At 40.7% G+C, this 26736-nt stretch overlaps 2 protein-coding genes and 1 long non-coding RNA gene across 3 annotated transcripts; 2 read left to right on the top strand and 1 right to left on the bottom strand.

Annotated features, from left to right (window-relative positions):
- Positions 1-10561: 10561 nt before the first annotated feature.
- LOC120107537 lies at positions 10562-26736 on the bottom strand. Its single transcript, XR_005509282.1, has 3 exons — positions 26678-26736; positions 15693-15698; positions 10562-10572 (listed from the first exon to the last, which is right to left on the bottom strand). It is a non-coding gene; the product is annotated as an uncharacterized LOC120107537 (long non-coding RNA).
- LOC120107536 (probable amidase At4g34880) lies at positions 13736-16662 on the top strand. Its single transcript, XM_039120848.1, has 5 exons — positions 13736-14297; positions 14391-14605; positions 15010-15252; positions 15841-16036; positions 16123-16662. The coding sequence occupies exons 1-5, from the start codon at positions 13779-13781 to the stop codon at positions 16489-16491; spliced, it is 1542 nt and encodes a 513-aa protein (XP_038976776.1). The 5' UTR covers positions 13736-13778; the 3' UTR covers positions 16492-16662.
- Positions 20117-24450, top strand: LOC103703864 (stAR-related lipid transfer protein 7, mitochondrial-like). Its single transcript, XM_008786884.4, has 6 exons — positions 20117-20931; positions 21031-21190; positions 21343-21525; positions 21625-21708; positions 23576-23657; positions 23770-24450. Exons 1-6 carry the CDS (start codon positions 20621-20623, stop codon positions 24207-24209), a joined length of 1260 nt encoding a protein of 419 aa, XP_008785106.2. The 5' UTR covers positions 20117-20620; the 3' UTR covers positions 24210-24450.

Below are 26736 nucleotides of genomic sequence, written 5' to 3'. Positions count from 1 at the left end.
TTGTATCCGGTTTTGTTCCATCAAATTTCTATTTATATCATTGGTCATAGTCTTTTTACAATTTATTTATTATGATTTAGTATCCATTCTAAGCTCGATTATTGTAGGATTTGTTCATAATTTCATTCTTCAAATCTTCTGATAGTATAGATGTTTAGATAATAAAAATATTATTTAAATAGATATTCTTTTCTTTAGATATAAATTTCTGTGTTTTATTTAATTGTTAATATTTTCATATTTCATATTGAGGAAAGGGTCTAAAAGTGTATTTCTATCCAAAATTCAATTCAATACTCGATCTTTTTTGATCCAACATTGCGTGTCCATATAACATTTTAATTAAAAATGAGTTTTGAATATAAATTTAATAAGATATATTTTAGATTTAGATATGGATATGATTAAATTTGATTTGAATGGAACTAGATGAGCTCGAGGCAATCCACCAGCTTGGATTGGCAGGGAAGATTTCCGCTACGGGACTTTTGTATTCCAATTACATGGGAATAGCTCTATTAATTGGATAGCTTGCCGGGTTGGACATTCTTGCTCTAATCAATGATGAATCTTTTCAGTTGAAAATTCATCCTATTATTTGCAATTTTAAATTAAACATGTAATGCCTCTTTATACAATCTATTCATCATAAAGGAAGGTCACAGAAGAGGACTGGGGATGGGGGTGCTTAGTCGAGGACCAACCGCTGCTCCACAATATTCGCAGAGTACTGGAGGAGGCTGACTCCTACTAGGCCACGTACGTATATCGGAAGATGAACAGTGCTGCAGACTGGGTTGCTTTCTTCGCGGCTCATCACTCGGAAGATTTTTTTTTGGCTAGACCATAGGGTTGTACCTGTGTCTTTGTGCAGTATTTTATTTTTTTGATTTTGTTGGTTGTTTTCACACTCGTCAAGTGTGAGCCGTCAATGTACCAAAAAAAAAAAAAAGAACAAGAAGGAAGGTCAAAATAAAAGATAAGCTTACATGGGCTTCAAAATTCTAGAAGATATTATGCAATTTTTTGGTACAAAGAAACCATTATAGGGTTTATTAGTTATTATTGTGGCAAGCCTATGATATTACCTATGGTTCTCGCTCACTAGATTATAAAGAAAATTACACATTGTCTTTTTTATGAAATATTTACTTGAAAACCATATTTGGCAGGCAATTTGGACTTAGAAACAACAATAAATTCATTTAGGAAAAAATTTTCAGCTAGCTTCTACAGCTCCAAATCAACAAAACATCAACTAGTGGACGTGGTAGATGGACCGGCGGTGGATTATTTTCCGTAGAAAGTGGCTTTAATTAAAGAAGGTAGCTATTTTTGGAAACTTTGATTCTACGAGAAATTGAAATAATGATTCACCCCAATGTGTATGCATTAGAAAGGTAAATCCTTATGCATCGAATATTGCCACTAGCCCACATAATTAAGATAATGTTTGGTGATCTAAATGAGATTGCGGAGGTAATTTTAGGTCACTCGTAATTCTTATTCCGAAATAATCTAATTCTCGGTGATCTGAAGTTGCCATATTTAGTATACTATATTTTAATAATTAAAAAAATTTAAATAATATATTTTTAATAAATTAGTTCAATACATATTTGGATGAGGAAGAATACGTCTTAACGGATGGACAGAGAGAGGCCTGGGGAGGAGCAAGGAAAAGAAGATATGGGGTCTCGATTCTTCGCATGGATATCGTGGTTTTTTTAGTTAGAGATAGATCTTCCGGGGTAAGAGAAATTCGAAAAATCCGGCCCATAAGATTTTCTTTGGTGCGTGCACCGTCAGAAGATATTTGTTCTTCTGACAGCCAACCCGTCTACGTTAAGAGAACGGACGCCGCCCACGCATTGACAAGATATAGCTTCCACGCACCTTCCTGTTTCTTGAGACTATCAGGACGCCCTTTCGAAAAGAAGGCGCTTGGTCGGGCCCCACGCGTACCGTTTGCCTGGACACGATTACCTAAATTCCTCCAGCTTCTTGGTAAGGAAGGCATTCTAGGACTCGTTCTCCGTTCAGAATCCCCTTCTGATCCTATAAAAGCACCCCTCCCCCCTCCTCCTTGGTCAAGCACAAGTCATTCTCTTTCAATTTTATTCGTTTGTTATGGAGAAGCTGCTGGCCATGTCAATTCTGAGCTCAGGGCCGGATTTCTTTGGCGATGGGAAGGCTAGCGGATGGTTCACTCGCGGTTGGATCGGGAAGAAGAAGAATAACAAAGAAGAGGAGAACAGAGGCGGGAGCGTCAAATCCGGCACGTCGGAGCAGCGGCAGCAGCAGCAGGGGAAGTCCAGGCCTCGGTTCGCGTTGGAGTTGGATGGGCTTCACTGCTTTGAGACTATTCTTCCTCAGTGATTATCCTATCTACTGATTCGTTCGTGTGCCCCTCTTTTTTGGAGATTGTTCTATTCGTTGATTAAGCTGTTGGAGGATGTATGGCAGAGTAATACGAGCAAGCTGTAGGATGACAAACATATCTCTTTAGATTTCTTTTTTCTTCATTGTTGGACTGGATTTAGGATCGAATATATATATATATAATTTCATTCGATCATATATTTGGTTATGTTTCACTCGAACAAAACATATATATCATATCTGACCATGATCGGTTCTGAGGCAATTAATTTGCAAGAAGTTCGGAAATAAGTGGTTTGGCAGACCCAAAATTATTCGAATTATATAGAAAGTTCTTTCTTGCGAGAAGGGAAAGGGATCCCTTGAAAAAGAGAAAGCACTGAAGAAATAATTAAAGAGAAATCACAAAATAAAGAGAACAAAAAGGAAAAGAAAATAAGAGGGCACCCAGATCCTTCTTTCTCCATAACAGTTGGAAGGAAGGAAGCCGGTCTCCGCCACGACCAGCTCCGTCTGAACTTATGTTGATGTTCAACAAGATACTCTGTTTCGCGATGGAGAAGCTGCCGGCCATGTCAACAGGAAAATAGAGCAGCAACAGGACTAGATCTGAGTTCTTCGTCTTGCTATACACATCTGTGTCTGTACTGTTTTTAAAGCCAAAAACCATTATGAATACATCTGTCGCCTTTTAAGATGAAAATACTAGAACTGAAAAATCTTTTCACTATTCGTATAGCTTTTCCATTACAATTATTACTACAAATGAAGAGAATTGGTTTCCCAGATCTTTCTTGATCAACTTTACAAGGACTAGAGGAGAGTAACAGCCTAACAGGACCCATAATTAAAAAAAAAAAAAATCTCGAACACCGCTAATACTTCAGCTAAGAGGATAGGAAGGCTTCAGCAAGTTTAGTAGGAGATGAAGGTCTCGAAGCAGTTGAGCCCATCAAACTCAGGTGCAAAGCCTGGTCTCCCAGTACTCCTCTTCTTCGGAGGATTCTTTCCGGCCTTGGCCGGTCTCTGCTCCCCTTCCCCGTAGTTACCGACCCTCTCAACTTTGCCCTTCTCCTCGCTTGCCTTCTCTTTCTGCATCATCGTAGTCCAGCTTCCAGAGATGTGGACAGGAGTTGAACTGAGAATAGACATCGCCAGTAGCTTCTCCATGGCGAAGAGAAGGTCTGGAGTGCTGGTGGGGAGGGAGGTTGGTGGGTTTTGATGGAAGGAGTCCTTCAACCGGAGAAAGTTGATGATATGGTCATCGGGCGACCCGAATGCTTTTATAGGGAGAGAGGATTGGCTCCATTTATTTCCAGGAAATGGAGATGAATGAACACGTGTTTCAAGGCTCGGATGGAGAGCGTCCGTTCCAGCGCCGGAACGTGCGTCGTTTTGTAGGGTAGGGGTCAAATTTGGCCTTCAGACGGCGCGTTGATTGGATTTTGACCCGAAACTTCTCCATACGGCGGCGGCGGATGGAAGGGGTCAAATAGACACGACGACTATTCGGTGAATCTGCGCTGGGTTCTAAAGGCTGGTCAAATTAACCTATGGTTTATTTGTCGTGGCGTCTCGGTGCTTATCCGCAGAGGTGCCCACGATGATCTATCTTGCCCTTTCTTTAAGATTGGCCTGCCCCCGAGCTCAGCGGAACGGCATCCTTCTTTTAGTTGGAAGTTAAAAAAACAAAAAAAAAATCATAAAGCCAATGTTTTTTAGACTTTCCTGTTTATTAATGTCTTTTTTTATATTTGAATATTTTTAATTTCAGCTAATCAGATGTTGGTATATTTTTAAAAATATAATGACATGATCGTTATATTTTATAAGCTGTAAATCAAACGAGAATCCTGGATGTTAAAGTAAAACTGCCATGAGAGGTTGGTGGCTGGTGCTCTATGCATAAAAGTAAGAGCACATGATTCACTAGTTGACTGTTTTAAGACGCCTTAGCCATCCATGATGACCAAAGTAAACTACATCTCTGTTGGGGATTGCCGTTGGCATTAAAGTTTTTGGAGCTTTAAATCTGTAGAGCTTCTAACAAAATCATCACTTATAATCTTAGAATGGCACTCAAAATTTAAAACAAAGGCCAAAATAAAAATTAAAAAATATTGAAAAAATATTTCATTTAAAAAATAAGAAATATAGGAAATTTTATAATTTTTTCTCTTCTCACGTCACGCCGCACCAAAAATAGTGAAATATTTGATTTCTATTTAAATTTAAAAATTAATATTCACTAAAAAATAAAATTTGATAACAATAATTATTAAAAAAATAAACCGGAAACGCTTAGTCCTCGTGATACAAACCAAAAGAAACTCAACAAGAATCTCTAGTGGACCGAAATTTTGTTGCTTCGTCCATAACCATTACCTTCCACTTGCGCCGAACGCTTTCCGCCCGTGCCTTCCGTGCTCTCCGAGGCCTAAACGGAGTAGGCACAAAAATCCAGGAACGACGAAGCTACTTGCGTGAAAGGAAACGGATCCGGTCCCACGGCGATTCCCAGAGTCTCTAGGACTAGGATTGCAACAGTCGTATGCTTAACCTATAAAAAGGAAGCTCCTCTCTCTCTCTCTCTCCCACTGCCGCCTTTGCCTGAGAGTTTACTTCTCTCTGTCCAAAGCTTCAAATCACTCCGTTCAGCCATGGAGAAGCCTCTGGCGTCGTCTTCTCTTTATCCGAGTCCCAACTTCTCCTCTGACGATGATAAGCAGCCCCAACGATGGCCTTTTAGTCGCTGGATTGGGATGAAGAAGGGAAGAGATGAGAATAAGGTAGGGAATGCCAAACCAAAATCTTCCGGAGGGTCGATAAAGAAGTTGCAGCAGAAGCAGCAGCAGAACGGGCCAAAGCCGTTATGGTTTGCTCCAGAGTTCGATGGGCTTCACTGTTTTGAGATCATGGTCTCCCACTGAGAATCCTCTTTTTCATTATTTCGTAGCGTCTTTTTAGCTTTTTTTCTTTTTTTTCCTTCTACTTTTTTTCTTTACCTCTAGGGAGATCTTCCATTCATTGATTCTGTTATCGGTGAAACAATACGGTATTAGCAAGAGTATTGATTCTATAAGGTATTAAGTTTAATTATAGCACGATTCTTAATTTATTTGCTGTCTTCTCGTTTTCAGCCTGGAAATCTAGAACAGGATTTCTCTCAAGAAAGATAAAGAGTTTTTTTTTATTTATTAATGAGAACACATGTCAGTTGCTCGGATATTGTATGACTAAACATAATTATATGAGCAAATCTAGCAATATTGTATGAGTTTTTGAAATATGTAATATTTTTTAGAATTTATTTAGATAATCTAACGAAATTGGGTTGGATTTTTCATTGTATTCTTCATTGGATTCATGGATTGACCAGCCTATTTAGGTTGATAACCTATATCAACACATTACACCTTAAAAGAGGAAAAAAAATCCTTCCACAACAATTGGATTGATATGGCCATATTCCAATGGGTCGTCCAATTCATAAATCCATCAAAAAATCCAGTCCAATCATACCGATTAGTCCTCGATATCTTTCTGTGTCTTTATTTTAGTATTTTTTTGTTCTTTAATTTAATGCTGCATAAATTATTTGTTCTTTAATTTATATTTAGTAGGTTAAAATATCTATAGCAGCAGCCAATTAAAAACCACACTCAGTTTTAGTTTGACTATTGGCCTTACGAACGCAGCATATCTTTCAGCGGATCTTTATCCGACTGCCAACAAACTCTCCAACACTAATGCTATTAGGAATTTGCAAAACCTAACGGGGGCATCTCACAGTCTTCCTCGTTGGATAATTTGCAAGTGTGAGTGAGGTTTTTTTTAGAGGAGCTAGTTCTCGAGACAAATTTGAGAGTACATTCTGACGTCCAAGTTTGGGCCTAGTTGTAATAGGACAGTGCTATCACCTAACATATAGACGAATTAGTGGGTATGGGCTTTAATCCACCCACGAGTGGGGACTGCGAAAGGCCGAGTCCGGCCCACCCACGACAAGGGACCGGTTGACATAGCCAGTTCTAGTTGGTCAAGTATGAGCTAGTATATTATGGATCATTTCAATTCAAAAAGGCTACCTAATTTGATACTGTCCACTTTTATAATACTGTCCACTTATATGCCGGATGTGTTGGAGGCCATATAATCCTGTCGCCGCCCAAAACCTGATTTAATAGAGTTGGATGGATCTGGTGCCTGAAGATTCTAAGACCAAGCAATGCGAGATCCGACCTATAAATAAAGCAAAACAGTTATAGGTTATCGGAATGTGAGCAATGAGCTAAAAGCGAGACGAAGTTTCCTTAACTAGAATCCTATGGCTATATTTATATAGAGAAGAGGGTGAGAATCTATCCGATCATATGATCTTCGGACGAGCTGTTATGCTTTTTTTCTTAACATCGCTTAGGACGGTTACATCGTTTTTTTATCTAGTAGCTATAATGGTTGGTATTATTTGCCTAAGGTTCGCTTTACGGTAGATTCGGCATGCCATGTGGCACCCATCCAATGTTCGGCCAAGCTGGCAGGCAGGATTTTAGTGGGGCGTCGAAATCAGGCAGATAAGATGATGAGGAATGTGGTTGCATTATTGGATCGGGAAGAAGAAGGGTAACAAAGAAGAGGAAAGTAGAGGCGGGAGCGTCAAATCCAGCACGTCGAAGCAGCAGCAGCAGCAGCAGGGGAAGTCCAGGCCTCGGTTCGCATTGGAGTTGGATGGGCTTCACTGCTTTGAGACTATTCTTCCTCAATGATTATCCTATCTACTGATTCGTTCGTGTGCCCCTCTTTTTTTTGGAGATTGTTCTATGGGTTGATCAAGCTGTTGGAGGATGTATAGCAGAGTAATACGAGCAAGCTGTAGGATAACAAACATATCTCTTTAGCGTTCCATTCCACTACCCTTGTTTCTTTTTTCTTCATTGTTGGACTGGATTTAGTGCCGAATATATATATATATATATATATATATATATATATATATATATATATATATATATATATATATATATAATTTCAATCGATCATATATTTGGTTATGTTTCACTCGAACAAAGCATATATATCATATTTGACCATGATCGGTTTTGAGGCAATTAATTTGCAAGAAGTTCGGAAATAAGTGGTTCGGCAGACCCAAAATTATTCGAATTATATAGAAAGTTAATGGGGCTAGATTTTTACTTTTGCCTTCCACACCCTCCACCGCCATGATGAAGAGTTGTAAAACAATATTATATGTATAGTATAACAATATATATTATGATATGATATGATATAAAATGAAATCATTAAGTTTGTTGGTGGACATTTTGGTCATTAGAAAGTTTTACTATAATGAAAATTAATTTACAACATTGGCAAGAATATTTTTGGAAAGAAGCTCCAAAATAGGATTTTTCCAAGTAGACCTTTTCAGCTCTTTAGCAAAACAAAATAGTTTTCTGATTTTTTACCAAACATCACCACACTATCCAAAAGTGCTTTCTGGTTTTCGAAAAGCTTTGTCAAATGGGAACTTTAGTCATGCAAGACTAGGCTATGTTCTACTCTCTTACATAGCCATAGCTATAGTTTTGAGCATATGAACAAGTTGTTCAATAGAGTTCCATAATAAATTCCCTTCTAGTCATGCTACGGAGCATCCAAAATTAATGCTTTTTTTAATTAATGGAAGAGTTTGGGAAGTCCTGACCCATGAAATCGGGGTAAAGATTGATTAATATACAAAAGTTGTGGCTAAAGGTGGCAATTTATGGCTCGACTCGTCAATCCGATGGAGACCTACTTTAAGTAGGTTTGTATTTGACATAAATGGATTTAGGGCGTAAATAGATCAATATGTCTAAACATGTCTATTAAATGAGTTGGTTCAGCGTTTAAACCTTTGACACTCGTTTAATAATTGGGTCGGATTATGACCCGATTTAACTTGTTAAAAACTCTGTCTATCCCATTTAACCCGTTTGATAAATGGGTTATGGGGGTCGGATCGGATTCTCTGTTTAATAAACAGATCGGATTCAGATTTGAAATTTTGACCTATTACTTATTTAATAAACATGTCGGATTTTGGTTAATGCAATTTAGACCCAACCTGCATCTAATCCGCTCCGACCTGATTGCCACCCCTAATTGGTGCCACGAAGAGTCTACTAAAGGGCTAAGGCACAAGGCAGTTGAAGGAGGTATTGCAAGAACCAGAGACAACCGCTCCGAAAAGCATGAGGATATGTTGTGTCACAGTTGTGGCGGATTCAGCAACAAGATGCGCCGATTACGCTCTTTTCAGAGGCACCTGAGACATAGGAGCTGCTAAGAGCGCCTTGCAAGCTTATGATCTCCAAGTACTCCAAAGTAAACTTGGACTAGTAAGTAATGAAGGATGCGAGGGATTCGGAGTCAGTAGATTCCTAGCCAACAAAGAGTAGAGGCATCATAATGGTAAGTGGTCAACGGTTTCCTCATAGGTACCATATGAAGGACAATGGTCTGGTTGGTTCCAGTGGTGGTTCGCAAGATTATCAGTTGTTAAGATCTTCTCGTGAAAGGAAAGCCAGTTAAACAGCCAAATGCACAATTAACTCGACCATTGATGAGAAACTTGTAGCTGTTCTCTTTTTTTTTTCCACCTAGAGGAGCCTTTCCTCCTAATTTTCTGGGGAGAGGAGAAGAGTAAATATTATTCAACTCGCATTGGCTTGTTGAGATGCAAATTAAAATATTTAGAACATGCTTTAGCTGACAAGGGGACGCCACCCTACGACAGTCGGTGAACCTTTTGGTGTCCTGGCGCCCTTCCCTTGGCTTTAATTCGAATCCTCGGTCTTGGGGTTTTTTCGCTGTCCCAAATTGGAATCAGGCCTTGGACACCTACTTTGGTTCGCAGGAAAAGGAGGGGAAAAAGTGTGGTCAACAGGAAAGTAATGAAATGCCTCTTGTTTGGTTGGAGTTTTCAAAGGAGAGAGATGGGAAAGTTGTATTCCCATGGGAATATGATTCCCACATTTCATGGGAAAGTCTTTCCCATGAGAAACATGGGAAAGTTACTTTCCCATGAGGTGGGAATCACTCCTTTTTTATTTTTTCCCAAAAAGACCCTTCAGCATTAAAGAAGCATTAAAGAGGCATTAAAGACCTAATTTTTATTAAGGGCATAATAGGAATTATACATAACTTTCTTAGGAAAGTGGATGGTCAACCAAACATAAGCACTTTGGAAATTTGTCACTTTCCCATGGTTAACCAAACATGCCAAAAGTACTTTCCTAGGTATTCTCTTCCTAGGAATCTGATTCCCAGGAATCATATTCCTAGGAGGGAAAATACTTCCCGCGAACCAAACGAGCCCTAAGTTACTAGGAAGCCCAATCATGCTCCCCCTCTGGATGTTTGAGTGAAGTTTGACTGGGACCCAAATCGGATCCGATCCAGATTTTTTTTTTTTTTTTTGGAAACTAATGACCGGTCCATTTTTTGACTAGTCTCTAACATTTAATTCCTAATAAGTGATTGTTTAACAACCGATCTAGCTATATCTCAATATTCTATTATAAGATGAAAATGCCCCCACTCCTCTGCCATTCCCACCGAATAAGAGGAAGAAAAAGGGGCTCGGGCCCGTGGCCGGCGGCTCCCGAGCCTCCTCCCGTGGTGGGAAGGTGTCGAAGAAGAGGAAAAAGGGCGCCCTCCCGCATCCTGCGGCCGTTGTCAGCCACAGCACACCCTCCTCCCGCGTCCGCCGCAGCCTGGCCCCTTTCTGGCGTCGTCGGCCTCACGGAAGGAGAGGAGTTCTCCGCTGGCCAGCTGCAGCCGCCGCCGCTGGCGGCCCGCCCCCTCCCGCGGCCATCATAGCCCAGCCCTCTTCCGGCGCTGCTGGCTCACGAGAGGAAAAGGAAGAAGAAAGAAGAAGAAGGAAAGAAGAAAAGGAAAAAAAGAAAAGAAGAAAAATAAATAAATAAAGAAAATAAATAAATAAATAAATATTTATATATATATGAATGAACAAATAAATAAATAAATAAATAATATATTGTAATGAAATAAAATAGTTATAAATAAATAAATAAATAAAGCCGGCGATTTAACTGTGTTCTAAGATGATTTAACTGTATGTCAGGCTAGATTAAGTATGTTCCAAGCTTATTTAATTGTGTATCGAGAAAATTTAACTATGTGCTAGGCCAGATTAAGTGTTCAAATATTGATTAACTACGTGCCAAGCTTACTTAAATGTGTGCCATCCTATATTACCTATTTATCAAGCTTACTAATCTAATTGCAATGATAAGTTAACTGTGTTCGAGGCTATATAAATTGAGTTCCAAGCTTACTTAACTAATTGCAATGGTGATAGATCCACTATACCTATTGTTGGGGTTGAAATTTGGCCTGAGGTTGACCATGCTGGAGGAAGCCGAGAAGACGCCGGCCGAGATGGAGAAAGAGGGATACCTCCTACGCTCCGGGGTGCCTGCACAAAGCTTTGGCCGGGGATTCCGGCGAAGGCCCTCCGATGGCTAAGTTAGTGTTAGGAAAAAGTTCCTGAGTATTTTTGATATGGCTTATTTATAGTCCACACAAGGATGCCCAGGTGGCTCAAGTATGGTCCATCCTTATCATGGGAGGAGATGGTCCTGGCCAGGTGGCGTGTGGCCAAGGCCAAAGCTCGCTTGAGGCATATGGTATGGGCAGTCCCTGTGCATGGCATGGTATTGGTTGGTGTGGCAGGGTGTAGTTTTTGGCAGGTGTGGCAGGATATAGCTCTTGGCAGCAAGCATAGCTGGGGCAATTGCTTTGTATTGCTTACAGAAGGCCTTTCTCTACCCCATTTTTATAGGGAGAGGGTCTCGGTCGTTACCTGTAGTCTTTGGCCGAGTTATAATCAGTTGGCCATTAGTTGAAGGTGGCGTGAACCATGGAGATCAAGGTTGACAGGACCGAGGCCGGCTCGGCCTTCAGCGAGGTCCGAGGTCGGCCTGGCCTCTGGCTGAGGTCGGCTCGTCCTTCGACGGAGTCCAAGGTCGGCCTGGCTCTTAGCGGGACCGAGGTCTGGCCTGCTCGACTCTGAGGTCTGCTTGGCCGGAATTGGGTGGCTCCATGCTGGAATAGGACGATCCATTTTGCCTTCCATCATTTGAGCTTACGGAGGGCCTTTCCCTACCCCCTTTTTATAGGGTGAGGGTCTCGACCATTACCTGTAATCTTGGGCCGAGCTGTGATCAGTTAGCCATTAGCCGGAGGCGGCGTGAATCATGGAGATCAAGGTTGACAGAGCTGAGGTCGACCTGGCCTCTGGCCGAGGTTGACTCGGTCTTCGACGGGGTCCGAGGTCGGTCAGGCTCTTAGAGGGACCGAGGTCTAACCTGCTCGGCTCTGAGGTCTGCTCGGCCAGAATTAGGTAGCTCCACGCTGGAGTAGGACGATCCATTTTGCCTTCCATCACCTATCAATATCATAAAGATCAGATTATTTGCCACTCACTCATTATTTCCTTTTCTTTCTTTTTCTTTTCTTTTCTTTTCTTTTCTTCTATTTTCTCCTCCCATGAGGCCGGGGGTGCCAAAGGGGGCCGGGCTTGGCGGCTGCAGGAAGGGGCCAGGCTGCGGTGGCTTTTATTTATTTATTTACTTTATTTCATTACAATATATTTATTTATTATCTTATTTATTTATTCATTCATTTATACATATATATATATATATATATATATGTATTTATTTATTTATTTTTCTTTTCTTTTTTTTCCTTTTCTTTTCTTCTTTTCTTCTATTTTCTCCTCCCGTGAGGCTGGTGGCGCTAAAAAGGAGCCGAGCCGTGGCGGCCGTGGGAGGGGGCCTGGTTGCAACTGGAGGCGGCAGCGACAACTTTTATTTATTTATTTATTATTTTATTTCATTACAATATATTTATTTATTATCTTATTTATTTATTCGTTCATTCATATATATATATATGTATTTATTTATTTATTTTTCTTTTCTTTCTTATTTTTTTCTTCTTTTCTTTTTTTATTTTCTTTTATTTTCTTCTTTTTCTTTCCTTTTCGTTTTTTTTTTCTTTTATTCTATTTTCTCCTCCCATGAGGCCGATGGCGCCAGAAGGGGGCGGGCCGTGGCGGCCGCGACAGCTTTTATTTATTTATTATCTTATTTATTTATTTATTTACTCGTTCATTTATATATATATGTATTTATTATTTATTTTTCTTTTCTTTCTTTTTTTTCTTTTCTTTTTTATTTTATTTTCTTTCTTCTTTTTCTTCTTTTTTTTCTTTTCTTTTCTTCTTTTTTTTTCTTTTCTTCTATTTTCTTCTCCCGTGAGGCCAGTGGCACCGGAAGGGGGCCGGGCTGTGGCGACCGCGAGAGGGGGGCATGGTCACCGCCTGCGACGGCTTTATTTATTTATTTATTTATAATATTTTTATTTCATTACAATATATTATTTATTTATTTATTCGTTCATTCATATATATATATATATATATATATATATATATATATATATATATATATATATATATATATATATATATATATATATATATATATATATACACATACACACATATTTATTTACCTATTTATTTTTCTTTTCTTTCTTTTTTTCTTTTCTTTTCTTTTTTTTTCTTCCCTTCTACTTTCTTCCCCTCCCGCGAGCTGGCGGCGCCGGGAGGGGGCCGGGCCGTGGCGGCCGAAGGAGATGGCCGCAAGAGGGGGGCCAGGCTGCTGCCATCGCGGCCGCAGCTGGCCAGCGGAAAACTCTTCTCCTCCTTCGAGGCCGGCAGCGACGGAAAAAGGTCGGGCTGCGGTGGGCGTAGGAGGAGGGCGGGCCTTGACCGGCGACGGCCGCAGAATGCGGGAAGGTGCCTTTCTTCCTTTTCTTCAGCACCTCCCCACTGTGGGGGCATGTGGCATTTCCGACGGCGCGGCCGCAGGAGGGGATGGTCAGGGTCGGTGGCTACCGCAGCTGGTCGTTAGCTTTTTTTCTTCTTCTTCGAGGAATGAGAAATTAGGATGGGCAGAAGTATTTTCGGTATTTTTATTTAAAATAAAAAAAGGCTCAAGGATCGGAAATTAAACTTGGTGAAATTATTGGGCCGAAGGTTTTAGGACGGATCAATGGAGACTTTTTATTGTACCAAGATCTTTGGAAGGGATGGGAAATTAATTATTCTTTTTTTTTTTGTTTGGAATCAGATTATAAATGTATACCATATCCGATTTGAAAGGTCCATTGGAATAGAAATTTTAGCTGTGGTTAAGATCATGTATGATCGAGAAATACTAATATCTAAGACATAAAAAAACAAAAAATACTACTACCAAAGATAAAAGCACTCGACATCCCGACGTCGGTCACCGAGAAGCGAGCAGCAGCCGCAGATGGTGAGGCCCCTTGCTTTTCCCTTTCTCTCCACGCTCTTCGTGGTGCTCATGGTCGGTACCGACTGCCGTGGCTTCGAGATCAAAGAGGCCACCATCGATGGCATTCAGCAGGCTTTCAAGGAGGGCAGTCTCACCTCCAGACAGCTGGTGGAGTACTACCTGGACCGGATCCGGGCCCTCAACCCGCTGCTCCACGCCGTGATCGAGGTGAACCCCGACGCGGTCCGGCAGGCGGACCGTGCCGACCAGGAGCGGCGGAGCGGGTGTCACCCGGGCGGGGGCCTCCACGGGATCCCCGTCCTCCTCAAGGACAACATCGCCACGCGGGACCGGCTCAACACCACCGCCGGCTCGTTCGCCCTCCTCGGGTCCGTGGTGCCGCGCGACGCCGGGGTGGTCCGGCGGCTGAGGCGGGCAGGAGCGGTGATATTGGGGAAGGCCAGCCTCAGCGAGTGGGCCCACTTCCGGTCCTTCGACGCCCGCAGCGGGTGGTGCGCGCGCGGCGGCCAGGGCCGGGTGAGTCCGTAGACTCCACCTCCCGCTTCTTTTTTTTTTTGTTTTTTTTTTAAATTTGGTTCGGGGCTTGAGGAAAAATATTGTTGGGTGCAGAATCCATACGTGCTATCGGCGGATCCGTGCGGGTCGAGCAGCGGATCGGCAATAGCGGCGGCGGCGAACATGGCGGCGGTGACGCTGGGGACGGAGACGGACGGGTCCATCATCTGCCCCGCGGCGTCGAATTCGGTGGCGGGGATCAAGCCCACGGTGGGGCTCACCAGCCGGGCCGGGGTCATCCCCATCTCCCCTAGACAGGACACCATCGGGTAAGCACGGATGACGATAAAATATCGCAATTAGCCCGGAACAAGTCAAGAAAATTGCTAGGGTTTAACAAATGCAAGACTTGCTTCCTGATTAAACTTGTGCATGGAAACATAGCCGGTATGTACTTTGGGTCAAGTTGGGAATTTGGTTAAGAAGGTTGGGTTGGAAAAAGCTAATGCGGCATTTAATCTAACCTAATCCAAGTGCTTATGAAGCAAAACAATAGCATAGATTTAATTCAAGTTTTGCAGGGGCCACGGACTATTTCATCAAATCAAGAAAACCGTTCATTTTAAGTAATCTTCCTTCTCTAAGAAACTAAATGGTAAATGTATGGTTAATTATATTTTCTTTTTCTTTTTATCCTGGTTAATTATTATTCATGTCACCCATTTGAATGCAGACCTCTTTGTCGGTCGGTCTCAGATGCTGTCCATGTGTTGGAGGCAATTGCGGGTTATGACCCGAGAGATGAGGAAGCAACCCTTGCGGCATCAAAGTATATACCTCAGGGTGGTTACAAACAGTTCTTAAAGGCGGAGGGGTTGAAGGGCAAAAGATTGGGAATTCTAAGAGCCAGCTTCTTTGAATTTTCTAAAGGATCTGTCCGTCGGAAGACTTTTGAGGAGCATTTCAACACAATGAGGTGACTTCATCACAGAAACACCTAGAACTACTGCATCAACCTAGGCTGCTAACTAAATTGATCTGGAAATAGTCAATTAACTAAGTCTACATTTTTTTGTTCTTTTTCTTTTCGGTAAGAATGATGAGAGCTCCATCGATCATTTCAAAAATATCATACATAGCTACTTGTGCCAAACACTTGGAGAAATATTCTCATGAGATACAATAAGAATACCAATTTTCACAACTTTCGTTAGCACGGGCTTCATTAAAAGGAGAGGAGATTCACAAGGTTATTTCGATATTATGCATGATCCAAACATTTTTGGATTTTTTTAAATACAAAAAGCTAGGTCCGATCAAATTTAGTCAAGAACTATTTGATATAGAGGCAATTTACTATGTATTCGGTTTAGATCCAAACTAGAGGTGGTGTTGTGAACCGGAGCTAATCCGAACTTTGACCTGGTTTACTTGGTCTCCAAACTATACAAAAACCTATGACGTTGCCTTTTCTTTCATTGTTTTTGAAGAATGATTTTCTTTATTACTATCATATATATGGATATATATATGCTTTTCTAACATCTTACAAAACATTTGGTAGAGAAAAGGGAGCTATATTGATTGACAACCTTGAAATAACAAATTCGAGCATCATCCTTGACCAGCAAAGTGGCGAGGAGGTCGCACTATTGGCTGAGTTTAAGTTATCCTTGAACGCTTACTTGTCAGAGTTGTCCTATTCGCCTGTTAGGTCTCTTGCAGATGTAATAACCTTCAACAATGAACATAGTGCTGAGGTAATGCAAACTATATATATTTATATATATATTTTATTTCCTATTTCAGATAACAAAACTTAGGTTTTACTACTTTTTAAATGTAGGAAAAGATGGAAGAATTTGGCCAACTTGTTTTCTTGGCGGCTCAAAACACAAGTGGGATTGGTCCTGCTGAGAGAAGTGCAATTGCTAAAATGACTCAACTCTCCAGGGAAGGTTTGGAAAGATTGATGATAGAGAAGCAATTAGATGCAATTGTGACACCTGATGCAAGAATATCCTCCGTACTTGCCATTGGTGGCTACCCAGGCATTAGTGTTCCTGCAGGATATGAATTAGATGGAACTCCTTTTGGTATCTGTTTTGGTGGTTTAAAGGGTTCCGAACCAAATTTAATCGAGATTGCTTATGCTTTTGAACAAACAACAAAGGTCCGCAAACCTCCATCATATAAGCCAGGAAAAGGACATTAATTGTTTGGGCTGTGTTTGATTCATGAATAAGAAAAGTGGAAGTAGACACTATGCTTATCGGCTCCACAAATTATGTTTATTTATGTATGGCAATAATTTCTTATTTCTGTGTGGCATAATTGAAGTGCTGTCTGGTTGATATTTTTACAGTAAGATTGCTATTTGAAGTAAGATGGATAAATGATGTGTTTACTTTTATCATCTATGACTCTACTTGGTATCTTTTCTTATGTATTTTATTTAAATAAAAATCGAAGCAGCCAATTACTATGCTAATAATGTACATATGGCTGTATGAAAAATTATTATTGCTCGTAGTCCAACTGGAAATCATATTATTCCTAAATATATCTAGTAACTTGTTCTTCAAAAATAAAATGGATTATGATATATTTGCCTTTGTCACTTGTCTTTTTTTTATTGAAGAAAATATTCGGAGGCTTCAATCATATTCACGTTTGTCGTAAGGATGGGTATTCGTTGCTTATAGTCTAAGTAGAAATAACAGAATTATCTTTTACATTCTCAGTAGAGCTTCCAGGTTGCAGTACTGCTGGCTAGTGACTGTAGATTCGGAAACATTCTACTAAGAGGATCATCGCAGTCCCATACATCCATCAATATTCCAGGAGGTCCATTGTCCATTACTCGGCAAGAACCAAACTTTCTGGGGCGGGCGGCATATGAGCACCTGAAAATGACTTCCCATACATTGATCTTGGCCCCTCCATAAGAAAGCTCTTTGGAGCATGCCAATTTTGCAAATGACCCATTTGCCAAGAACAGGGTCTAAAATCCACCAACTTCGAATGGAGCTCAAGACTGCATTAACAAGGGTTAAATAGCCTTCAATAGATAGAATTATCCTTTTTCTACATATCAATTTGTTAATTTGCTCTTCTTAAAGTTAATTTGGAATCCGGTCATTAGGTCAAAGGAATATAGAATGAACTTCAACTTAGAGACGAAGATCCTCAACTTTTCGGGAAAAAAAAAATGTGTCAGAAGATGCTAATATCCAGTGATGTGGCTGGGGCCACTGCCAGAGATTCAGAAGCATCCTGTTGGAGTCTAATACATCAGCAATGATGATGAATAACAAGAACAACATTTAACCCCAAAACCTGTAGCTTCAAGCCGATTGTTGAGGAAACTCCGGTTAACTTTATTGAATGATTTTGGGGTTATACTCTTCAAGCCGATAATTACATTTTTTTTTTTTTTTATCTAGTACGCTGAGATTGCACCGAGCTATAATCATTTGTACTATTCACTGGAGGTTTTTTTTTTTTGTTGAATTTTGACCCATATAACTAAACGTGGGTGGTTATTAGTTGGTTATAGTAATCACTTACGAAAAAGTTTTCGCTGCGTTATTCTTGATGCTTATAAGGATAACACAAAATCAGTCGCCATCGCCGTGTATTTTAACAGGAAGAAAAAAATAAGATTTGATTGTTTAGATTATCCATGGATCCAGATGCGCTACTCTTTTCATTATTGTTCATAATCTTATTTACAGCTTTTACACGTTCTACTGTTGATTCGGTGCGCCATATGTCCCCCATCCATTGATCGGCCGAGCTGGCACGCATGATTTTAGTGGGGCGTCGAATCCGGGCAGATAAGGTGATGAGGAATGTGGTTGTATTATTGGATGCGGAGGCATATCTCACCAGAGATTGAGAAAATTTAGTGGAAGTGTAAATCAATCATTGACACTTTCAGAGACAATGTACAACAAGTTCAGTGTGATTGGCATCAATCACGTGTGTATGTGTCAAGGTTTTAGATACGTGCCAATATGTAAGACTAGAGTGAGAGCGATTTGCAAATGCCCATCCTTCTTTCAGTATACAATATTTTGGGAAAACCAGAAAAGCGCTGCTTCAACATGAAGAGATATGCTGAAAGTAAAATTTATGTAATATAAAATTTTGGCACGATTATTCCTTGACAAATAATTTGAGCTAAGTGTCTAAATAACTTTACAGTATCACTACAAGCTCTTATGCCTGAGATTTTAAATACTAGCAGGGCCATGAGGCATCCCCCCATACATCGTCCAAAGTACTGATTGGTATACGAGAAGCACTGCTCCAAGAAGAAACCAATACGACCGTATTCGGCAGTATTTAAATTTAATGCTTCTAACAGTCATCCATCCTGTATGGTGTTTTTCATCCGGGAGCATCCACCTCCGAACTTCCTCAAGGTCAACTTCGATGGTTGTCAGCTATTCGACATCTCGGTTCTCGGTGCGAAGCTGAGGGTTGCTTAAGCGGGCCTTCGTCATGCCCAACGCGAGTTACGAGCTAGCTCTATCATCCTGGAAGGTGACTCGGCCACAGCTATCAATTAAATCCGGGAGGTCCAAGGGGCAACAGATGCGAGCACCCTTTGCTCCGAGATATTTGGACAATGTTGAAGGAGGGAGGGGCCTTACAAGTCAAGCATGTCTTCCGAAAAGCCAACGGAGCTGCAGATTGGATGGCTATTTATGTAGCCAGTCATTCCGGTGGTACCTTATGGGTTGGAGATGAAGAGTTGCTCTGGGCACTCCGAGGCATTTTGTTTTCTGACTTTATTGGGTGCATCCGTACTCGCTAGGTATAACCTATCCGCTTTAGCAAAAAAAAAAAGAAAAGAAAAGAAAAGAAAAGAACAGTCATCCATCCAAAATTGAATCATATGCACTCTAATTCAAGTTAAATCATAAGTGGTTCCAATTGAAGATTGGCACTTTTGACTTCATCTTTCTAGTATTCAATTTATCTATGAACTGAAGACAATTATTTAGAAGATGCGATACAAGTAGGTATATATGTTGGCATAATTAGAAAGTTATGTTGCTATACGCTATCTAGAAGCATGCAAATTAACTAAAATTTCATCTCCACATGTTTTAAGATGCAAATACATGATTGTGATTAAGATATTCTAAGGAAGCAATGTTTGAGAAAGAGTGCATCTCAAGTCTCAACCCTCTGACAAACATTTTAAGCCTCTTATTGGATGAATTCTCTATTAACATGTGACCCTCGTTTCCATCGAAGGACTCTTTTTAGGTGTCCATATCATTAACCCCGTTCTCCATTTCAAGATACTTTATTTATTTCCTGGTAACCTCTTTTATACTAACACATTAGGCTTCTTTTGTCATTAAAATATCCCATGATTCCCTGCGAAAGAAACCCATGTCCAAATCTCCCAATAATAATAAAAAAAAGCAAGGAGTATGTTTCAGTGCCAACAAGAGATCCACTTTGCAAGATGACATTGGAACCCCCAATATAAATAAAAATTAAATCTAAAAAAAAATCTAATCAAATGATTCTAAATTCTATTAAGATCACGCTTCCCAAATCACAATATCCACATCCACATCTCCCTTCCGGAGACCATCACCCGCGGTCCAATTTGGACTTCCTCGCTCCCACCGTCAAACAACGCGTGAATGCAGTACACACCAAACGCGGCCACGTTCAACCGATCCCCACCGTCTATTTTGGAGTCGGGGTTCCGGGTCCGCGCCCACTGTCTCCCGAGTCCGCGCGCGTGACAAACGAGGATCCAAAAACCAACTCCCTCCCATATAAAAGTTAAAACTCTCCTCTCCTCTTTACTTCCCCTCCTCCAGGCCACGAACCGAAAGGGTCGTTACCGTTCCCCTCCTTCGGATTGAGAGATTTCATCCGCTAACGTCCCAACTAGAAGTTGAGGCTCCGTTCCTTATCTATCTTCGAACAAATTATTTCTATCTGCTCTCTCTAGGGCTTCTCTTCCGCTTACTTATCCTCTCGGACCCTGCGGAAATCCAATCAGAGGCCTCCCGGCGCATCTCTTCAAAATCCTTATCCGAACTCTCGACCTCTCTTAGAGAGAGCCACCCCCCTTCGTCTTCTATCTTCCTCTCTCTTTCTCCATTCCTCCGCCTCTCTCCTCCACAAGCTGCTCTTTTTCTTATAATTCCAAAAGTGGCCCATTGAACCCTTGAATCGCTCGGAAGCGCTGCTGCCGTGCGATTCCAGCCCGACCGAGGATTTCATTTGGGTTCTTGCAGCTGTTTGTTGTCTTGGAATTATCAATCCCTGATAGGTGGATAGGTAGATATATTATAGATAGATAGATGACGTTGACTCTGGACGCGCTGATTGGGATCTTGGGGAAGCCCGCCGTCGGAGACGGCGTCGCCGAGCTCGCCTTGGTCGCCGCCCCTCTCTGGATCGCGGTTCTTGTAGGGCTTTTTGTCGGTTGGGCGTGGAGGCCGAGATGGGCCGCGAGTCTGGTTGGCGGGGAGAAGGCCAGCCTGGGTGGTCGCCGTCTGCCCCCCTCGAAGACATCGAGCGTCGATTCTTTGAAGGCTCAGCTACCAAGTAGCATCAGTTCTCCGGTTTCCGGCAAGAGTTTTGGAAAGGAGGAGAACATGGCTGTGGTGAGGTAAGTTGGTTAATCAAGGGTTTTGATCTGTCTCGAGCTTATGAGATTGCTGGAATTATGGTTTGCGATTGGGGCGTTTGATGGTCGTGCATTACGCAGTCCTGCAGATGGAGAAAGTGAGAAATTGGCGGTCACGGAGGAGGATTTAGAGCACCTCTGCCAGCTCGTCGAGGTGACTGATGGGGGGCCGGTGTGGCACAAAATGATGGACCGGTCCTTGCCGAGCATGAGCTATCAAGCATGGCGGAGAGATCCTAAGGTATGCCCCCTCACCTAAGCAGGTTTCTCATTAAGAGCAGTTTCAATTGCAAAAGTGGAACTGTCTACTTCTGCTTTAAAGATTTTATATGCTATGTCTCTCGTCTTAGTATGATGACTCTGGTATTGAAGCATTTGTTCAATTCATGCTAGGTGGGTCCTTCGCAATATCGCAGTAGAACTGTCTTTGAGGATGCAACGCCAGAGATTGTGAGGGACTTCTTTTGGGATGATGAGTTCCGGATCAAGAATGGATGGGATGACATGCTTCTCTACCATGAAATACTAAAGGAATGTCCGAAAACAGGGACGGCGGTAGTTCACTGGATTCGAAAGGTGCGACCTCTTTCATGAGACTTCTTTGGATGCTATGAATCAGGGCTGCTCATTGTGTTTGCTTACGTTTTTTTCTCTTTTCGCTCTCCTGTTATGCAGTTCCCCTTCTTCTGCAGTGATAGAGAGTACACTATTGGCCGCCGAATATGGGACTTGGGAAGAACATATTACTGTGTGACAAAGGTAAGGAGGGTAATGGATAGTAAAGTGCATCTGCTTTAGTTGTTTTCTACAGATTCATCATGTTCAGATGCTTTTATCTTTTTCTGATGGAAATGTTCAGATGCCTTTGTCTTTCTTATGGAATTCATTTCTTAAAACATGAGATGAACCGTAGGGTAGTTTATCAATGGAAATGAAGAAAACTTGGTTATCTGATGAGAGTATGTAATGGTGCTTGAACATAAAAGTTCGATTAAATAGAGTATGTATAGTTTGTGGTGCTTACAGTAGGATGCAAAAGATGAATATGATCTAAACTCTGAAGGAAATTGCTTAATTGCATATTCTATACTCAGCAATTCTAGAATTACTGCTATATAATTTTGTTGTTCCAAATGGTTTTGTGTTCATATCGTCTTTAGATGGATAACATGCAAAAAATTTTCTCGAGGCACATTTAGGAGTTGTTGAGTTTCCTAATTTTGGTACAGCTGTTTAACATGTAGCTAAAATTGAGTTAGTTTCAATGAAAGTATTGCTTAACTGCTCTAAAAGTCCTTTTTAAAAAATGGTTCCACTTCATCATACCTGGGAATTTAGGTTAAGATTAAAAGAAGGAATACAAGGAAGTGTTGTGAAAATTTCCTGCATGTATATCTGAGAACGAAAATCTCTTTCATTTTTTTCTTTGGAAAAAGAAGATCTTATGTAGTTTAAAGTACAGCCATTGAATTATTTGCTTGCTCCCTAAAAATTGTTCTGTTGAAACTTGCATCTCCATTCTAAACTGAGTGCACTAAAGCAACTGCTTTCACTTTGGCAAGTCCTTGCCAAGTTACTGCAAGTGCAAATCTGCAAACTTCCACAGTTTATTTTATTGTTTCACTCACAGTCGGTTAATCAAACCTTGAACATCTAAGAAATTCAGTCACCATATTCTGTTTGGCTTCCCCGTGCTTACTGCAATATTAATATAGATCATAGAGAGAATTAACCTTGTTAGAGGAAATTTTTAATCTTTGCATCCGTTAGATCATTGTTATTATGATTCAAAACATTATCCTATCCTTAAGTATGCCACCAACCGTGCCTTCTCAATCTGCTGTGTCAGTCTCTCTTTTATCAGCATGATCCTTTTTTTGGCTTTGAGAATTTAAAAGCTTGCTTCAATGGACTAAAATTCCTATGCCTTCTGGACATCTTCTTTTCATGAATGCTATATAATTCTCTCTTGATCCTCCATAGGCATGTTTAGATTTTCCTCCCCTTCTCCTTATCCATTCTAAACCAATAATACTTGATATGAAAGTTGCTTCCTGCTCAATGAGTTGCACTGCTTTAATTTTGCTGTGCTTTTGACTCGCTGACAATATTATAGATTTGAGACAGGCATTGCCATATATTCTGCTGCTTAAAACTTCTATAATTTTGGTCAAATATGTTTCTAGGGCCCGCTTCTTGTCTGACCAACAAAGTTTACGGAATCATTTTATTTCAAAGTTCTAGCGTCATCTGGCTGGTATATCTTTGATGCTTGTCCAACCATATGCTCTCTTCCCTCTAACATTTTGTTGTGTAGAGGTGCTATCAGAGATTGAATCTTCATTTGCACTGGACTTTGTTTGCATTGTCCTGCTAGAGACGATCACCATCATTTTGTCGTCTAATTTACTAGAAGGTATAAAAACCAAAGAACTTATGTGTAAATGAAAATAACAAAATGAAGCAATGTGTTATCTATTGCAAACATGAATTGGGCATGTCTGGCATTTGAATTTGCTACTAGCAACAACAGATCTCACTTTATCTTCACAAGTTTTATATACTTTTTGACCATTCTATTGTTTATTATCTTTAGAAATGTCTAATATCTGGTCTCATGTTTCAGGGAGTGCCATGCCACTCTATACCTAGACGCAACAAACCCAGGCGTGTTGACTTATACTATTCCAGCTGGTGCATTCGTGCAGGTTTGAAGTCCATTCTTGTACTGTTGTTTTTCTTCTTCCATAAATATATGAACCGACAAATGCCTCATAAACTTCTCTAGAGCCTTCTGAACAACTAGTGTATTGTTAACAGTTGAGTCAAGGAGAGGGGATGGCCAGTTGACTGCCTGTGAGGTGTTACTGTTCCATCACGAGGACATGGGCATCCCAAGGGAGATAGCAAAACTGGGTGTCCGGCAGGGGATGTGGGGTTGTGTTAAAAGGATTGAACCTGGCCTGCGCGCCTACCAGATCGCCAGGAGGTCTGACGAGCCACTATCGCAGAGTGCTGTTATGGCACAAATCAACACCAAGCTCAATGCTGATGATCTAAGGTCATCAGAAGTGGGCACCTGTTCATCCCTGGAAATAGTAGAAGCAGAGAAACAGAAGCATTGGGCAGGGAACATACCCAAGTTCCTTGTAATTGGGGGTGCTGTGGCCCTCGCATGTACTCTCGACCATGGCCTGTTGACCAAGGCAGTCATTTTTGGAGTGGCCAGGAGGTTTGCGAAGCAAGGAAGGAGATTGTGAGATGGAAATAAAGTAATGAGGGATCCATCCAGGCATCTGTGTCAGCCAGGTGCTTGGTGTTTCCAGCTTCACCAAGCTACCCATGTCATCCAACGGGGATCACAACAACTAGATTTGATAAGTTCTTTCAAATTGTTCCCGGCAAAGTTGACATGATTGTATTATTTATCTAATTGAAAAAGGAATCTCAAATATACGCCTTCCTTTCTATAATCCAATCATTTTCTTATTTCCTATTTACTATGTCACATTTGCAGTCACTTGTGTATGAAACGGAACCAGGTCAGGGTTGTTTAGGTCATTATGGGTCGCCTTCTTTCTGACCAGTGCTGCAAGAACAGGCTTTGACATGCATGGTTTGTAAATAAAGATATCTAGGCCTGCATCAAGTATCTGCTATTTGGAGGCCAGTATTCTATTTGTTATAGTATGTTGCTTTTCCTGATTCTCGGGACAACCTTCTCCTTGCAAGTTGGTTCAAAGCCTTGGCGCCGCATCCTACAGGGTATCCAACTCCTAGTAAATAAGCATTCTTCTTTGTTTATATATGTTAAATTGCAACAGGCTCTGATGTCGAAAACAATTTCTTCCTTTCTTTTATACAGCCTGGTTTGCCTTGTGCAATTATATTGATACCAATAAATAAGCTGGATGAAAAGATAAAAAAAAGCATGCATAATTCAGTAATTTTTGTTTGTTCCTCTAATAGATTGCAATTGAACTCAGCTGGATCTTTTTCTAAAGAAAATGGAACAAAAATTGCAGCTTGTGCAGTCCAGAGAACCTGATATCGTATGAATTGGTACAGGCATAAAGTAGCGGCTTGGAAGCTTTCTGGTTTTTGTTATAAGCTGGAGAGTTCAACTTGATAATTCATCATGGATGCATCAACAGTTTGTACCTGTCCTATTTATTCAGATAATTCAGGAATGATAGCGTGCATTTCAACTGCACCTCGCATGCTGGAGGGGATCCAATCACCATAAAATAGTAATGCCAATGAATTTATGATATAAATTAAAATGTTTGGCAGGTCATGTTCCATCTTTTTTTCTAGACCAAGCAAGTTGTCTTTCCTGAGACTTTGAGATATGCATCTGTCATTCCAAAGCTAATTTTTAGTTTTGCAGGTTTTCGTTGGAGATTGAAGTTGTTCTTTTTTGTCTATAATGCTTAAAAATTTGACTTAAAAGACTCATTTGGTCCACCAAATTTTTTAAATCAAAATATTTTTTTAAAAAAATATTATGTATAAAAAAATAATTTTAGTATATTTGATTATGGTAGCACGTTCTATAATAACTTATATTTGCTTGAACATTTACATTTCTTGAAAAATTATATAAAATATCTAAAAACTCATTTTTTTAGAGGAAATCCACGCTTCAAAAAGGGAGTGCTTTCCAAGCACGACTGGTATAAGGCTTCGCCGTACCTCTCGTACTAATCCAATATAAAGGATTAGTAAATCAAATAATAGATAGTAAATGGATCGGTTTGAAAATAAATGAGTTGTTAGTCGTAGAATATTATTCCCGCCAGACTTGAACCTAACGAAAATAACAAAGAAAGATTCAGAGAATTTTGCCCTCTTTTCGACGAAGTAAATAGATCTAAGGGCCTTGATCCGCATTTTTCTCATTCGACTCGGATTCCTAGACCATTCTGGTAGTTCGACCGTGAGATTTATTTGTTTCGGTATTTCCGGAATATGAGTGTGTGACTTGTTATAATTGATCCTATTGATAATACAGAAAATGGGTCTGTCATCTCTATCAAGATGACATTACTTCTTCGGTCCGAACCAAGGAATCAGTTAGATATGATGCAAAATGGATCTTGTTCTATCGTTGATCAGAGATTTCTATATGAAAAATACGAATCGGAGTTTGAAGAAGGGGAAGGAGCCGTCGACCCGCAACAGATAGAGGCGTAGGTGCGATGATTTACTTCACGGGCGAGGTCTCTGGTTCAAGTCCAGGATGGCCCAGCTGCGCCAGGGAAAAGAATAGAAGAAGCATCTGACTCTTTCATGCATACTCCACTTGGCTCGGGGGATATAGCTCGCTTTGCAGGTATTCATATTACAAATCTCACTAGAACTGCTCGTTTTTTATCAGAAACCTGTGATTTAGTTTTTGATGCAGCAAGTAGGGGAAAAAACTTCTTAATCGTAGGTACAAAAAATAAAGCAGCGGATTCAGTAGCATCAGCTGCAATAAGGGCTCGGTGTCATTATGTTAATAAAAAATGGCTTGGTGGTATGTTAACGAATTGGTCCACTACGGAAACGAGACTTCACAAGTTCAGGGACTTAAGAGCAGAACAAAAGATGGGGAAACTCAACTGTCTCTCCAAAAGAGATGCTGCAATGTTGAAGAGAAAATTATCTACCTTGCAAACATATCTCGGTGGGATCAAATATATGGCGGGGTTGCCTGATATTGTGATCATCGTTGATCTCTGACCGCGTGCCTGTTGAAGAATGAGCCGGCGACTCATAGGCAGTGGCTTGGTTAAGGAACCC

Source organism: Phoenix dactylifera, unplaced genomic scaffold (genome assembly GCF_009389715.1).
Source record: "Phoenix dactylifera cultivar Barhee BC4 unplaced genomic scaffold, palm_55x_up_171113_PBpolish2nd_filt_p 000893F, whole genome shotgun sequence".
NCBI classification, from domain to species: domain Eukaryota; kingdom Viridiplantae; phylum Streptophyta; class Magnoliopsida; order Arecales; family Arecaceae; genus Phoenix; species Phoenix dactylifera.
This window is presented reverse-complemented; position numbering and strand designations above follow the sequence as displayed.